We start from the raw sequence: 16,305 nt of genomic DNA on the forward strand, positions 1-16,305 counted from the left end.
TAAAGTCAGAAACAAGATGATGCTGTATGCTACCATTCATCACCATCATCATTATCATCATCATTATCCCATCAATTGTCAAATTTCTTGAGTGGTCTCAGTAATGTCTCCATTTTTCCTAGCCCTGAGATTTTAGAAGCCTCTCTTTACTCATCCTTCCCAACGATGTCGCATTGAAGGCTCTTTCAGGGTCTGGGGAATGAGACCCATCATTGTTACTGGTTTTGGCATATGAATACACCATGGGGAGTTTGCAAGGCTCTCCCATGTGGGCAGGAAACTCTCGTTAGCTACCACTACTTTGATTTAATATAGTACTCAATGTTTTCGGGATGGAGCTATAGCACAGCGGTTGGGTGTTCGCCTTTCACGCGGCCAACCCGAGTTCGATTCCTCCGCCCCTCTCAGAGAGCCTGGCAAGCTACCAAGAGTATTGAGCCTGTGCGGCAGAGCCTGGCAAGCTACCCGTGCGTATTGGATTTGCCAAAAACAGTAACAATAAGTCTCTTAATGAGAGACGTTACTGGTGCCCACTCGAACAAATCGATGAGCAACAGGATGAGGGATGACAGTGACAGTGACTCAATGTTTTAGCCAGAGTAACCAGACAAGAATAATTAAAAGAAATTCAGGTCAGAAGGCCAGAGGAATAGTATGGCATGCAGGGCGCTTGCCTTGCATGTGGCCGACCCAGGTTCAATCTTGGCACTTCATATGGTCCCTGGAGCCCCACTAGGAAAGATCCCTGAGTGCAGAGATAGGAGTAAGCCCTGAACACTGCCAGGTGTGGCTCAAACAAATGAAGAAAAATAAATTTAGGTTAGTAAAAAGAAGTAAAACTATTATTAAAACTATTATTACTTGTAGGTGATATAATAGTATGCATTAAAAATCTCAGACCATCAAAAAGCTAATAGACATAATGATAAGGGCTAATAACTGGAGCTATAGCACAGCGGGTAGGGCATTTGCCTTGCATGCGGGCAACTAGGGTTCGATTCCTCTGTCCCTCTCGGAGAGCCCAGCAAGCTATTGAGAGTATCCCGCTCACAGGGAAGTGCCTGGCAAGCTACCCAGGGCATATTCGATATGCCAAAAACAGTAACAAGTCTCACAATGGAGATGTTACTGGTGCCTGCTTGAGCAAATCGATAAAGAATGGGACTACAGTGCCACAGTGCCACAGATAAGGGCTAAAGGACTAGTAATAAAATATAAAAATAATGAATAAGAAGTAAAAAATTAATTCAATGATTTCATTTTATAATTTTATCAAAAATAATTAAGTATTTAGAGATAAATTTAACAAAATAGGTAGCAAATACCTATAGCAGTGTTAAAAAACATTGAGATGGAAAGACATTCCATGTATGTGAGTAAGGGAACTTAACATAATAAAAATAACTATTTACCAAGGCACTATACAGACTAAATGCATTCCAAATAAAACTTCCAGTGAAGTTTCTTTGGGGGTGGTCACCAATGTCTACAAAATAGGAAACAATTATATTACAAAAAATAATGTTATTGAACTGTTTTGAACACTTTTACCTCATCATTAACTTTTGTTCCTGAGATATCTAGTGATATCAAGGAGAGGATGCGTGCAATACATTGAATTCCTGTGTTGGTCAAATTATCACAATTTCTTAAGCTTAAGTATCTTAAATTAAGGCAGCTGGAAGAAAGTAGAATTTAAAATTAGTTATTGTTTTTAATTGCACCATTGGTAGAAACTTCTTAATATAAAAATTTCCTGGGGGAAGCAAATAGCATGAAAATATGTATTTTCCTTTCATTGATATAAATGTATACTTAAAAGTAAAAAATGGATATTATAAAGTTAAGTGAAAGAGAATTGGATTACATTACTACATTTTTTTTGGGGGGGGACTGGAGTGATAACACAGCAGGTAAGGCGTTTGCTTTGCATGCAGCTGACCCAGGTTTGATTCCTCCATCCCTCTCGGAGAGCCCAGCAAGCTACCAAGAGTATCCCACCCATACGGCAGAGCCTGGCAAGCTACCCGTGGCGTATTCAATATGCCAAAAACAGTAACAACAAGTCTCACAATGGAGACATTTCTGGTGCTCGCTCAAGGAAATTGATGAACAATGGGACAACAGTGATACAGTGCTACTACATTTTTTAGCAAATAAAAATTGTATCACATGTAAACAAAAATCTATCATGCAAGTTCTATGATGGGTGACCACTTGATATAAAAGGTTCAGACTTCTCACTTCCCCTTTTAAGTATTCTATGGGAATTGGAGTTGTTCCTTAGTACATAAGACCCCAAGATGTAAGGAGAATCAAGACTGAACCCTCTGGTTAGAACTTCCCTCGGCAAATGATAGAGTCAAAATGTACATAGAAATCACTCATTTCTACATAGTCATATGTCATGAATCTCAAACTTTCTCTATGGTAAGTTTAATAAGAAAATTTAACAATCAGTTATTATTAAAAGATTAGTTTAATCAATGGCTCCAATGTCTTTTATTTGAAAGTTCCACTGAGGATCAACATGGAAAGTATCAGGTTGAGTGAAATGAGTCAGAAAGAAAGGGACAGACATAGAAAAATTGCACTCATATGTGGAATATAAAATAGCTGAGAAGTACAAGTTTGCAATGATGCAATTTCTGGCAGATATTTCTCTGGACTTAGTTATTAAAATACTAAAATACAGAAATCCAAAACCATGTGGCCACTAGTATGGCCACTCGACCTCATATCTCTTCATTCTCAGAAATGGAAAACAAATTATCAAATGCTTCCTTTTCAGCAGGTCCGACTTTAAGGGGGAGAAAATTCAAACAATAATAGTGAGTTTTGTGTTGAAATATTGAATGTAATCAAAGTAAAGTGAAAGTAAAGTGAAATTTATCAGTTACACAGGCGGGGTAGGGGGGCTGGGGATGTGGGGGGGCGGGGTGGAATTGTACTGTGATTCTTGGTGGTGGAATATGTGCACTGGTGAAGGGATGGGTGTTCGAGCATTGTATTACTGAGACTTAAACCTGAAAACTTTGTAACTTTCCACATGGTGATTCAATAAAATTAAATATATATATATATATATTAAAAAAAAGAAAGTTCCACTGAGTAGTAGACAAGCATCTGGATATCCCTCATGCTTCTAAAATGATCTCTTTCAATTTAAGTATACAACTGATAGTGACATGGTTTAAATATTATTGTTTTATCATACCATTCTGATAGTTTTATGACAGAGGCATCACTCAGGAGGGTACAGTTACTTAAATTTAGCTCTCTTATTTTGAAGCTTGAAGAACCATCAAGAAAGTGTCTCAGTCCCACATCACCAAGTCTGTAGAAAAGAGGAAGAAAAGCTTTACATGTAATTATATATATACATATATAGATAGAATAATATTAAAATAAGTAACCATTCAATACAGCCTAAAATAGCCAAGTAAATTTTAAGTACAGGTAATATGAAGCATTTCAAAACCAAATTTGATTAAATAACTTTTAATTTAATGATAACAGTAAAAATATTAACTTAAAATGCTATTTCTACTCCCTTCTGGCTCTCTCCCAGGAGTCTCCACACCTGATTTGTACCACACCACAGCTCCAGAAGTGTGCAGCCACATAAGTCAGATCTACAAAACAAATTACATGCTGCTCACAGTTATTCTTCCTATCATTTGGTAAAGATAGGCAGAGAAGAAAGAGAGTAACTTCAGCCGAATCCCTCAGCATCTTCCACGGGGTCTAACTACAAAGATTCACACCCCCCAGGACAGCAAGAACACTAGAATGCCAATGGGGAAGAGACATAAAAAAAAACAACCAAGGTCAATGATTGAAAACACTCATAGCACTAAAGACATAAACAACACTAGTAAATCCTCAGACAATGTCTTTAGTGACACTATGATGTGTATGTTGAGCATGTTCAAAGAAACAAAAGCACAGCAAGGCACAGAAAGTATGAGTCGAAATGGAAAAACTACAATCAGAAATGACAGAAACTAAGAACATGGCAGGTGATATAAATAACTCAGAAGGTGCTCTGAATAGCAGAACAGAAATTGAGCAGAAGATCGAGGCACTTCAAGATGAGGAAAAAATGGCCAAGAAACCACAGAAGGTGGAAAATAGTCTGTAAAAAATGAACAATATATCAGAGAACAGTGGAATGAGTTCAGGAGGAACAATGTAAAAAGTATCAGAGTCACTGAAGAACAGGGAAGGCAAATTTGATGAGAAAATAATAGTTAAAGAATTCCCAGAGTTGTGGATTATAGGTACCAAGATCCAAGAGGCCCAAAGAATCTCAGCAAAAATAGACTCAACTAGGAAGACACACTGTACTCAGCATGACAAAATCCAATAATAGACGCAGAATACTAAAAGCAGCGAGATAAAAAAAGAACCTACATTCAAAGGGAAAACCCTTAAGATGTACAACAGATCTAGGGAGTATGGAGAGATATAGTACAAAAAGTCAATGAAATAAACACTCACCAAGAATACTCTATCTAGCTAGATTATCATTCAGATTTTTAAAAATCCATACAGAACTTCATGGACAGGCAACAGTTTAGGGAATTCATAGCCTTAAAACTAGTTTTGCAAGAAGCATTAAAAGAGCTTCATTAAAGGACATGAAAAACTTCCCAACATGTGGCATTGAGTACAGCACTTACGAATGGTACATTTGGTTGCCCCTCTACTAGGTTTAAGAAAGATATGTTTATGCCTAGCTTGCAAGGGATTCCATACATTTTTAATAATGAATAAGTATCATATTTATATTGGTTAACATAATAGCAACCGATCATCACAAACTTTATTAACATCTGATAATTTCATTTCTGTTTCTTTAGGTTTTGTTAGAGCAAGCAAAACAAGTTTATAATATGCCTGCCAAGGAGTCAGGCTAGGGAGTGGGAAAGAAGCTAAAGATGCTGCTTAAGGGAGGGGAACACTGGTGATGGGACTGGTATTGGAACATTGCGTGCCTGAAACAACTCTATTACAAAAAAAAACTTTGTAAATAACACAGTCTTAATAATTTTTTAAAAGTTTTCATGCTATTTTCATTAAAATGTTATTTCCGTTCATGTATTAATTTAAAATTAGGTGGCATAATGGTTATAATTATAGTAAGATGAATACCTATATCTCCTTTCTTTTATATTAAAATGTGATCAAGCAGTACCTACTGCAACTTCTGGCAAAAGTAAACAGTAAAATATCAAAACAAAATTTGAAGGGAAAACTACGATTGCCAGAGTCTTACAGAAATATAGGTTCATTTAGCTGGGCTGAAACTCCCATTAACAACCTATGGATACATTCCTTCTGATGCAGAGAAAACCTGACACAGAAAGAATTTGACCTCAGTTGTCCCTATCTAGTAACCAGAGAAAATTAAATGTCAATGTCATCCGTTCCCCCTCCCATACCATGTAGATAGTACTTTCTAATTCTTTTTTTCCATTGGTACTTCCATTTGATTCCATTTGGAGATCACCAATTCCTTCAAAGACATGTTAGGCAATGAAATAGAATTGAGCATTGTTCATTACATTCTGAGAGATGTGACTTTCACATTCACCAGCTCTACAAGTTGATTTAATAGATACAAAGAATTTTGATGGCAGTATATCTTGATTGGTGGCTTCTTATATCTACTCTATTTGGTCAGTTTTCTCAAAAAAAATGGTACAAGCAAACTGTTTCCATTGAATGGGCCACAGTAAATAGATGCTTGTTTTGTCTATCAACAAACTGACCTTCCATATGTAATGATGTGAAGTCACCTGAGAAAGTAGGAAAAGTGTATTGGAGTATCCCAGAATGCTGGGATAAGGGGATGGGGTGAGCTGGGTACAAACCAATCATTTTATCCACTGACAAACACCATTTGCAAACGTCCTTCAGAGCTTCACTAACAAGAGAAGAAGATACACATTGAGATTTATAGAGAATGCACACGTCTAAAACATGATTTTTAAAAAGAAAATAGAAAAAATTAGAACACTATGTACATCTGAAGGAGATGCAATCAGAGAGATAAATAAAGAGGAATCTCTCTGAAATAATATCTCACATGTGTTATGAGAGTAAAAGGCAATCATCTGCGATAAGAACTGTTAAAGAAACTGAGCATTCAATGATAAGAGTAATAAGCTAATGATAATTATCAAAACAAAAATTAAACCTTTAGAGAATGGAATTGCTAGCTACTGTACATCTTTGAAAATTCCTTTGAAACGTAGAAGGTAAGAATGGAGAATTAAGAGTAAATGAATATATATCCATATATATTGTGGCATTTTGTGTAATAGCCAGGTTCTGGAAACAACACAAGTGTCGAACAACAGATAAGAGATAAAGAAATTCCATTATATACACAATGGAACACAGTTCAGCTATGAGAAAAGATAAAATTTTGCAGCCTGCTACAACTTAAATAGAATTGGAGAATATCATGCTAAAAGAAATGAGTCATAAAATTAATACCAGATGACCTTAGTCCTAGACAGAACATTGAAAAAGAAGAAAAGAATTAGACAAATGTCAATAGAACTGGGAACCTCGTGGGTAGGGAAGGAAGAAGATACCAGGGGATGATGATACAGGGATCTTGAAACACCTGGAGGGATTGGGGTAGTAGGTCTTCAACCTTCAAACAATGACTTCAATAGTAAACTACGATACCTCAATTAAAAACTTAATTTTAAAAAATGAAAGTTAATGACCACCAACCTGAATAGTCCAAGTACTGTTGGGTGTGACCCAAGAAAACAAAAGAAAAATATCAACACACTAAACAACAGAATAACCACCTTAGGACTGCCCTTACTCTTAAATTTTAAAATAAAGCACTATTAATTCCAAAAGCTGTAAATGTGGAAATCTCAGTTTTGTATCAGGTTGTTATAAAACTAAAAATAAACAAGTAAAAATAAATACTCAATAATGACAATTAGACATAATTACTTGGAAATTTGCCTGTATACTTCATAAGTAAGTCTTGAATAAAGAACAAATCAGATGTTATAAAGCCATGTCTTTTCAAAATTATATAGTTAACACGATTTCAATTAATATATCAATAAAAAAATTTTCCCTGGAAATGAGAAAATAAAGCTAACCTGAAAAAATTAATTGACAAAAATAATTAAGGACACTAGTGAGCCAGGGAGTTATCTCAAAGGTCCAGTGCACTGGTTTTGCATGCAGGAGACCTGGGTTCAAACCCCAGCCCTGCATTGGGTTCCAGAGTTCAGCTAGGATATATATCCAAGCACCGAGCTGGAAATAGCCCTTAAGCATGGCCAGTTATACCCTCATCCCATCAAGAAAACTACTAACACTCTTTCTAGTAGATATTTAAAATAAGTCAATAAATAGTTAATAGCATCCATTGGGCACTTGTTTGGTGCCAGACACTAATCTATTCAAATTATAAGAATGAACTTATTTGAGTCTCTCAAGCTACTATGACATATGTATGTAAAGAAGACATCAAAAGTCAGTAGAAAAGTCAGTGGGAAAGAATTATTCAGGTAATGATTAAAGTTTATTGGTTACTCTTCTTAGCCCCAAATCTGATGGTTCATCAAAATCATTCATACATTGGTTTAAAAAATAAACAAGCTGGATCAGGAGATAGCTCAAAAGGTTTGAAGCACACGGCTGGCATGTGCTGGTGCTAAGGTTTGATTCCCAGCACCACATAGTCTTCCAAGCACTACCAGACATAGACTTCTGGGGAAAAAATGACAATAGAAATATACAAGCTGGATTTCCATCTTTAAATACTTCGATTCAGTGGTCTGGGGAAAGGGTTAGGCTAGCATTGCCTTATTCACCTCCTGGGGTGATCCTTACACTACAGAATGAATTTTGCTTCTTGTTTATATGGAATTAACCCTCAGGTGCTCAGGGGTTATACCTAGCTCTGCACTCACGAATCACTCCCAGTGGTGCTCAAGGATATATGGGATGCTGGGATCTAATCTGGGTCAGCCCATGTGCAAGGAAAGTGCCCTACCCACTGTGCTGTCACTCTGGTCCTAGAATTGTTATGTCAGAATTTAATTTCATTAAATTAAATGAAATACAGAGAATACAGCATTCTGTATCACAAGCAGCTTGAGAGTTGCAGGAACTTGCTTTATAACTTTGTAGATGGTCCATCTTTTTAAAAGAAGGATGTGTGGTTAAGAAAGTTGACATTTGTGGACCAGCGACATAGTATAGAGGTTTAGGCGCTTGCCTTGCATTTGGCTGACCCCAGTTCAATCCCTAACACAGCATATGGTGTCCCACACACCACCAGGAGTGATCCCTGGGCACAGAGCCAGGAGTAGCCCTGAGCACCACCTGTGTGTGGCCCAAAAACCAAGAAAGAAAAGAATATGAAAAAAATGTATATAATTTTATTCTCAAACTTACTGTTTGGAGTATATCTCTTATGGGTGAATTTAGAAAATTTGGGGACTCGCTTATTAAACTCTCTCTGTTTAATACCCTCTGCCTTGACGATGCAGTGAGACTTGAGCCCAGCTGTGTGGAGGCACCAGGCCATGCTGGAGATGGAGCTCAGGCCTCCTACACAGCAGGTGTGAACTCCGGCTGTAGGTACTATCTCCCGGGGCCACAATACAGGGCCCTTGACTGTCATCACCAGTTTTACTCACTCCACCTTCACTCCAGTTTTACTCACCCCTGGTTTACTACCCCACCCTGGTTGCCTTCGGCTACCACCAATCTATTCTAATTCTTTGAGTTTTTTTATTCCAAAAATAATATCATATTTATTTTTAAAAGAATTTTCTGAATAATTTTTGTGGCCATTATTTCTTGAAATGTGCCATAAATAATAAATATTCTATAATAATTCTAAATTATCTGAACAACAAATTATTCTTCACTGGGAGCTAAGGAAGCTGAGGGAGGAGGTGGACTGTTGTGGCACTGGTGGAGGAAGTGGTGTAGCTGTTCCTAAAACAGCAACTTCAAAAGTAGCATAAACTATGATACCTCAATTAAAAAGTAAAACCATTTTCAACAGACATTTTAGTATTTCTGGTGATTTTTTTCCACAGGGACTCAAACTTTTTGTATATCTGCCTTTCTTTAAATATGTGCATCTATTTGAGTCATGAAATTTGCTTATAAATGAATAGTCATGCAGAGTATCATGCTAAGTGAAATGAGTCAGAAAGAGGACAGACATAGAATGACTGCACTCATTTGCGAAATACAAAATAACATCATATGAGACTGACACCCAAGGATAGTAGAAACAGGGCCAGGAAGATTGCTCCATGGTTGGAAGATTGCCTCATGAGCTGGGGGAAAAGGCAGCTGGAATAGAGAAGGGATCACTAATGATGGTTGGAGGGATCCTTCGGATGGGAGAGGTGTGCTGAAAGTAGATAAAGGACCAAACGTGCTAGCCTCTCAGTATCTGTATGGCAAACCATAATGCCCAAAAGTAGAGAGAGAGAATATGGGGGAAATTATCTGCCATAGATGAGGGGGGACAGGTGGGATGGGGAGGATACTGGGGACATTGGTGGTGAAAAATGTGCACTGGTTAGGGAGGAGTGTTCAATCATTGTATGAATGAAATTCAGACATGAATGTTTTGTAACTATCTCACGGTGATTCAATTAAAAATACATATAATATATATTATATATATGTGTGTGTGTGTTCAGGGGCTTGTTTTCACTCAGGGTCCCCAGAGGGATGCGGGTGAGAACCCTCCCTGCCCCCAAGATATATACCTCTCGGAAAGCCTGGCAAGCTACCGAGAGTATCCCGCTTACATGGGCAGAGTCTGGCAAGCTCCCTGTGGTGTATTCGATATGCCCAAAACAGTAGCAATAGATCTCATTCCCCTGACCCTGAAAAAGCCTCCAATCATTGGGAAAGACAAGTAAGGAGAAGCTGCTAAAATCTCAGGGCTGGGAGAATAGAGACGTGACTGGTGCCCGCTCGAGTAAATCGACGAACAACGGGGATGACAGTGATACAGTGATATATCCAGGGGTGTGGTGCCACCAGCAGGTCAACTTGTGCCTGTGGAGCAAGTGCGTCAGCAGCCTGATGGTGCCTTCAGACTTCCAGATACCCCAAAATTGCCACTGTGCCTTTGGCCAGACCCAAACAACTTGGGCCAAGTTTACCAAGAAATTAAGTAGCCAAAAGTTAGGTATGCGGGAGCCACACGTACAAACCACGTCTGGCTCAGCTATATAAGCTCATTTATTGGTCTTATTTCAGAGAACCCATGAATCTCAAAAGAGATCAAAAGACACAGTTAGGGACGGTGGCTCGGGGGTAAGCCAGAACCTGTGACAGATCTCCAAGCCTGCTTGGATCGGGACTGGGCCTCCTCCTCCCAGGTACCCAGTTTTCCAGTAGCTTGGCAGTCACACCCACAAACTGCCCCGGCACCATGTAATCTCATCAACAGCCAAGACCCAGGGACTATAAACTAAAAATCCTGGAAGAGAGCACTGCAGAATTCCTGGACATTATATTTTATCCATAACAAGCAATAGAAAACAAATCATCTAACGTTGCCTTTTCAGAAGGTTTGAGTGGTGGTGGGACTGATTTCAAAATATTGAATGTAACCAAAGTAGAGAGAGAATACCAGGGAAATTGTCTGCCACACAGACAGGGGAAAGGTTGGGTTGGACTGGGGGTAGGAGGGAATATTAGGGATTTTTGTGGTGGAAAATGTAAATGTGCACTGGTAAAGGAATGAGTGTTTGATGATTGTATGACCGAATCTCAAACATGAAAGCTTTGTAACTGTATCTCACGGTGAATCAATAAAAAGGGAGAAAAAGAATAATAATAAAATCTGTCATCTGTCACTGTCATCCCGTTGCTCATCGATTTGTTCGAGCGGGCACAAGTAACGTCTCAAATTAACATTCTGAATTTAAAAAAAAGTAATGTGGAGTTCATGCCCAATTAAATCGGTTTAATCAATGGCTGAATAAATAGCAATAACTCCTACATTATAAAAAATGATAAAATAAAAATAATTTTTAAATATGTGCATTTATTTATTCAATGAAAACCTATAGGACTCCTAGAGGCCTAAGGAGAAGATGTTTTCTTTCAGAGAAGTTTTGAGCCACAGTCTTCTGGTGTTCCCTCTCTGGAATTACTGTGTCCCCTTGAATGAGTCCAGAAACTAGCAGAGTCAGGTTCTCCTACCCTACCCTTAATCTTGCTCAAAGCTGATTTTCTCAGGGACAATGCTAGAAAGCTCATAAAATACCTTTTACATTTGCTTGGTATTCACTGTTGATCTCAGAATACATTCATTGACAAAAAAGCGCAGGGTATTGGATAGATCTCTTACTCTTTTTTTTTTAGGTCACACCTGTCGATGCACAGGGGTCACTCCTGGCTCTACACTCAGAAATTACCCCTGGCGGCGCTCAGGGGACCATATAGGATGCTGGGAATCAAACCCGGGTCGGCCGTGTGCAAGGCAAACACCCTACCCGATGTGCTATTGCTCCAGTCCCCGATCTCTTACTCTTTATGGGATCATATTGAAAGTATATTTCACCAAAGATTTATATTGTGGAAAAGAGGTCTTTTTAGGGGCTGGAGAGATAGCACAGCGGGTAGGGCATTTGCCTTGCACACGGCCGACCCAGGTTTGATTCCCAGCATCCCATACGGTCCACTGAGCACCGCCAGGAGTAATTCCTGAGTGTAAAGCCAGAAGTGACCCCTGTGCATCACCAGGTGTGACCAAAAAAAAAAAAGAGGTCTTTTTAGTGTTTTATTAATGTTACCTGCTAGAAACAGAAAACCTCCACTTGTTACTAAATTAGTTAGCCTGCAGAAGCCTGAGTGAAAAATAAAAATAAAACTTTATTTAATATATTAATACAAATTGTACTATTTATTTTACACACACCCATATGTATATATACATCTATGTATACACATATATAACAAACTATATGTGTATACACTGTAACTATGTATAGGTGTTCTTATTTTAGTAGGAATCCACATGTCAGCAAATCCATAATGAGGATAAATCTAAGAAGCACTTACAAACAAACCTTTCAGTAAAACTGGTTCCTCATAAGCAAGTTAGAAAGTTCATTAGGGAAAAGGCTTGTTAACGAAACAATCTCTGAGCACTCTCCCTAAGAAAGGTAGACCATTAGTGGCCCTGTGATTTGATTTCTTTTTTTTATTATTTGGTTTTTGGTTTTAGGGCCATACCCAGTGGCGCTCAGGGGGTTCAGGAGTCAGGAGTATACTCCTGGTGGTGCTCAGGGAAACATATGAGATGCCAAGAATCAAATTCAGGTCACCTACATGTACTATCACTCTGGCTCCATGATACAAAGACAAATAATCATACAAAGGTCCATGATTCTATAGATGAGCTTATCCTGACAAAAATTTCCTAAACCCTATATAGAAGTCTGAATTGGGTTTCCCTCCTTTGTGTTACTACAGAATTCTATACTTCACATTAGCAACTGAATTCCTAACTTTTTTATGTTTACTAACTAGTTAACTCCTTGTGGAGAGGGTCTGACACATTCTAGATGTTTCTTGAATACAGGACTCATTACCTTACACAATTTGCCAAATTTAACACAGTTAGGTGCCTCAAAAGCGAGAGTGACTTGAGGGCTCCATCAGTTATTTCCCTGCAGTCTGCCATGTAAAGATGGTTAATATGTGGATAATTCTTGTCTATCGATTTTAAGCTTGCATCAGTAATCCTTTTATTTCCTGGTTTAAAAGAAAGAGAAGAAAAGTGTATTTTAAATGCTGTATCACTGTCATCCCATTGTTTGTCAATTTACTCAAGCGGGCATCAGTAACATCTCTATTCCTCTCAGCCCTGAGATTTTAGCAGACTCTCCTTACTCGTCTTTCCCAATGTCTGGAGGCTCTTTTAGGGTCAGGAGAATGAGACCTATCGTTACTGTTTTTGGCATATCAAATACACCATGGGAAGCTTGTCAGACTCTGCCATGTGGGCAGGATACTCTTGGTAGCTTGCCGGCCCTCCGAGATGTATGTTAGTATATATATATATACATATATATATATACACACACATACATATACACATATATATACACATATATATGTATATACACACATATATATACACACACTATATATACACATATATGTATATATATATGTGTGTATATAATATATACTATATATATCACTATCACCTCGCTCATCAATTTGTTCGAGTGGGCACCAGTAAAGTCTCTCATTGAGAGACTTATTGTTACTGTTTTTGGCATTTCCAATACACACGGGTAGCTTGCCAGGCTCTGCCGTGCGGGCTCCATACTCTCGGTAGCTTGCCGGGCTCTCCAAGAGGGGCGTAGGAATCGAACTCGGGTTGGCTGCTTGAAAGGCGAAAGCCCAACCGCTGTGCTATCACTCCAGCCCTTATATATTACTCTCTATGATTTATTGTCTACCATCTGAACTCCATCAAATATGATGTGGTAATTATGGAAAATGGGTAGGAAGTGTCTTTTTTTTTATTTTATTCAATCAGCGTGAGATAGTTACAAACTTTCATGTTTGGGTTACAATCACACAATGGTCAAACAGAAAGCGGCCTGGAGCATGGCGGAGGTTGGGTAGTGGAGGTTGGCTGGCTACTGGGGCTGGGTTCCTTGGGGCGGGGAGGGTTCTCACCCCGGAGTCCCATTTCAAATGCTACCATATTAAAAATTAACACTGAAGTACAGTTTTGTTATCACAAACCTTCAATTCGGAGCTTTCTGAGGTTGCAGGTAGAAAGAGCTTGGAAAGTATAATCAGAGATATGTGGGGCTCCAACAAAAACTACTGAAGTAATATGAAAGCAATTTTCAACTAACGCCTTTGGGGGGAAAAAGACAATTAAATTAGCCACATTGTATAAAGCAAAACTTCTAAACAATTTTAGTAATGAGGTCATATTTTTCCCTCTTAACATTTTCAGAAACACATTAAATAAATATGTTCCTAAATTCAAAGAAACTAGAATATTTCCCCAATATATTTTGGTACATTTACATTTGGGTAATGAAGAAGAATCAGAATTAAGTCATGTTACAAAGTACATGAGAACAAGAAAATAGAATCTTAGGGAAAAAACCAAGAGGTTTAATATGTATATAATTAAACTTATAGTATTTTAGGCTACAATAGCAATGCAACAAAAATATGCTTACTGTAAAACAAAATTTCTTGTGGTATTTAAGGATACAAATGTTCAAATATGTATATAAATATTTTAATGATCTTACTATAAAAGCTAAATGAAAAGCCCATTTATGGTTTTCAATAATTCAAGTCACTAGAAAATATTACATCTAACAGAACTGAGAAGAAAATTTACTTTCTAGTTACCTACTTTTACACAATTGTCTGTCAGAGTTGGCATGTCATTGATGGTTAGATGCTTAATTCCAGAGCAGCTTCTTGCAATGCTTTTGAAGCCTTGTACTGAAATCTAAACTTTGCAGAGAAATGGAAATGATAGAAGAATTCATTAGTGTAACACTTAACAAAACACTCAGAATTAACCAAACATTTATCATGATATTGTTATTATGTTTGAAGAGTTTTGTTTGTTTTATTGATTGTTTTTGAGCCACACTCTGGGGAGCTCAACAGGTACTCCCAGATCCATACTCAAGGGTTGGCAATGAGGTGCTCAGATCATGAGGTACTGAGGATTGAACCCAGGCTCCTGCATGCAAAGTATATGCGCCAGTTGTTTGCACTATTTTTCTGGACTTGTGTATTTTGAACTCTAAACCATAAAATATGGTAGAGGGAAAGAATATAACTGTCTTTATTCTCTTGATTTATTTAATTTTTCTATGTCCATGTTGTGAAATAATCACAACAATCTAGTTAACTTACTAGTTATTTTTTTATTGAGGTTAAATTCATATAACATAAACTATTGACTAAGCCATTAAACCTTTGATAATTTTGGGAAACACAACATCTAGGTAACTTCTAGACACTTTCACCACCATAAAAGGAAAACTTTTATCTATTCAACAGCTGTTTTCCATATTTCTTACAGCCTGAGGAAATTCTAATCTGTTTTCTGTTGCTATGGATGTACCTATTCTATTATTTACAAATATGTGGTCTTTTGTCTGGTATATTTTTTAGTGGGAAGTTTTTATTAGAAATATCCACAATATAGCATATATATCTTGTTCATATTTCTGGCTGAATGTTGTTTGATTGATGAATTATATCACACATTGTTTTCATTTATCTAGTGAGGAATACATGGATTGCTTCCATATTTGGATTATTTTAAATAATTTTATAATGGGCATATATATAGATATTTGCTTGAATATCCATTTTCAATCCTATTGAGCATATAACCTCCATGTGGAATTGTTGGGCCATAAATATAGTAATGTTAAATTCATCAGAAAACACCAAAATGTTTTCATGGCTACATTTTACATTTACACCAGCAACTAAGAGAATTTCAATTTCTCCAAATTTTTGCCAACAATTATTTTCTATTTTTCCTATAGGAAAGTTTCCTACTGAATATGAAGTGGTATATTATTGTGATTTTGATTTATGTGTCTATGTGTATTTAATAACTAGTAGACTGAGCTTTTTTTTTTTGCTTATTGTGTCACATCCAGTGATGCTCAGGGGTTATTGCTGGCTCTGTGCTCAGTAATTACTCCTGGTGGTGCTTGGGGGACCATATGGGATGCTGGGAATTGAACATGGATCAGCCACATACAAGGCAAATGCCCTACCTGCTGTATTATCATTCCAGCCCCCAGACTGAGCATTTTTTAATGTGCTTATTAGTCACTTGTACATATATTCTTCTTGTTCTCCTTGAAATGTCTGTTCAAGTCATTTGTTTTTAAAATAACATTACCATGCTGGAATTGAATTGTAATAGTTCCTTATATACTTTGGAGAGTATATTTTTGCATACATAATTTGCAAGTATTTTATTCTATTTTTAAGGGTTTTTTCCACCATTGAGTATTATGTTAGCTGTTTTATCCATAACCATTACTAGATGGAATATGTTTCTACCCCCCTTTTAATTTAAATTATCATAAATAATTTCTGACTTGTCAAATGCTTTCTCCTCATCTATCCCGATCATGCTTTTATCTTTTCTTTTATTGATATTGTATACTACATTAATTGATGTTAAACCATCTTTGCATCCCCAAAATCCTATTTCATAACAATGTATTATCTTTTGAGAAC

At 37.3% G+C, this 16,305-nt stretch overlaps 1 protein-coding gene across 1 annotated transcript in view; it reads right to left on the reverse strand.

Moving 5' to 3' along the window:
• FBXL13 (F-box and leucine rich repeat protein 13) overlaps positions 1 to 16,305 on the reverse strand; it is a 223,426-nt gene that overhangs the window by 51,636 nt on the left and 155,485 nt on the right. The window contains exons 13-17 of the mRNA XM_004602271.2: positions 14,438 to 14,536; positions 13,804 to 13,921; positions 12,633 to 12,795; positions 3,218 to 3,337; positions 1,552 to 1,678 (exon numbers count right to left, since the gene is read on the reverse strand). Coding sequence (XP_004602328.1) covers positions 1,552 to 1,678; positions 3,218 to 3,337; positions 12,633 to 12,795; positions 13,804 to 13,921; positions 14,438 to 14,536 — 627 coding nt within the window. The remainder of the gene's footprint in view (positions 1 to 1,551; positions 1,679 to 3,217; positions 3,338 to 12,632; positions 12,796 to 13,803; positions 13,922 to 14,437; positions 14,537 to 16,305) is intronic.

Source organism: Sorex araneus, chromosome 1 (genome assembly GCF_027595985.1).
Source record: "Sorex araneus isolate mSorAra2 chromosome 1, mSorAra2.pri, whole genome shotgun sequence".
In the NCBI taxonomy this organism is placed as follows: Eukaryota; Metazoa; Chordata; class Mammalia; order Eulipotyphla; family Soricidae; genus Sorex; species Sorex araneus.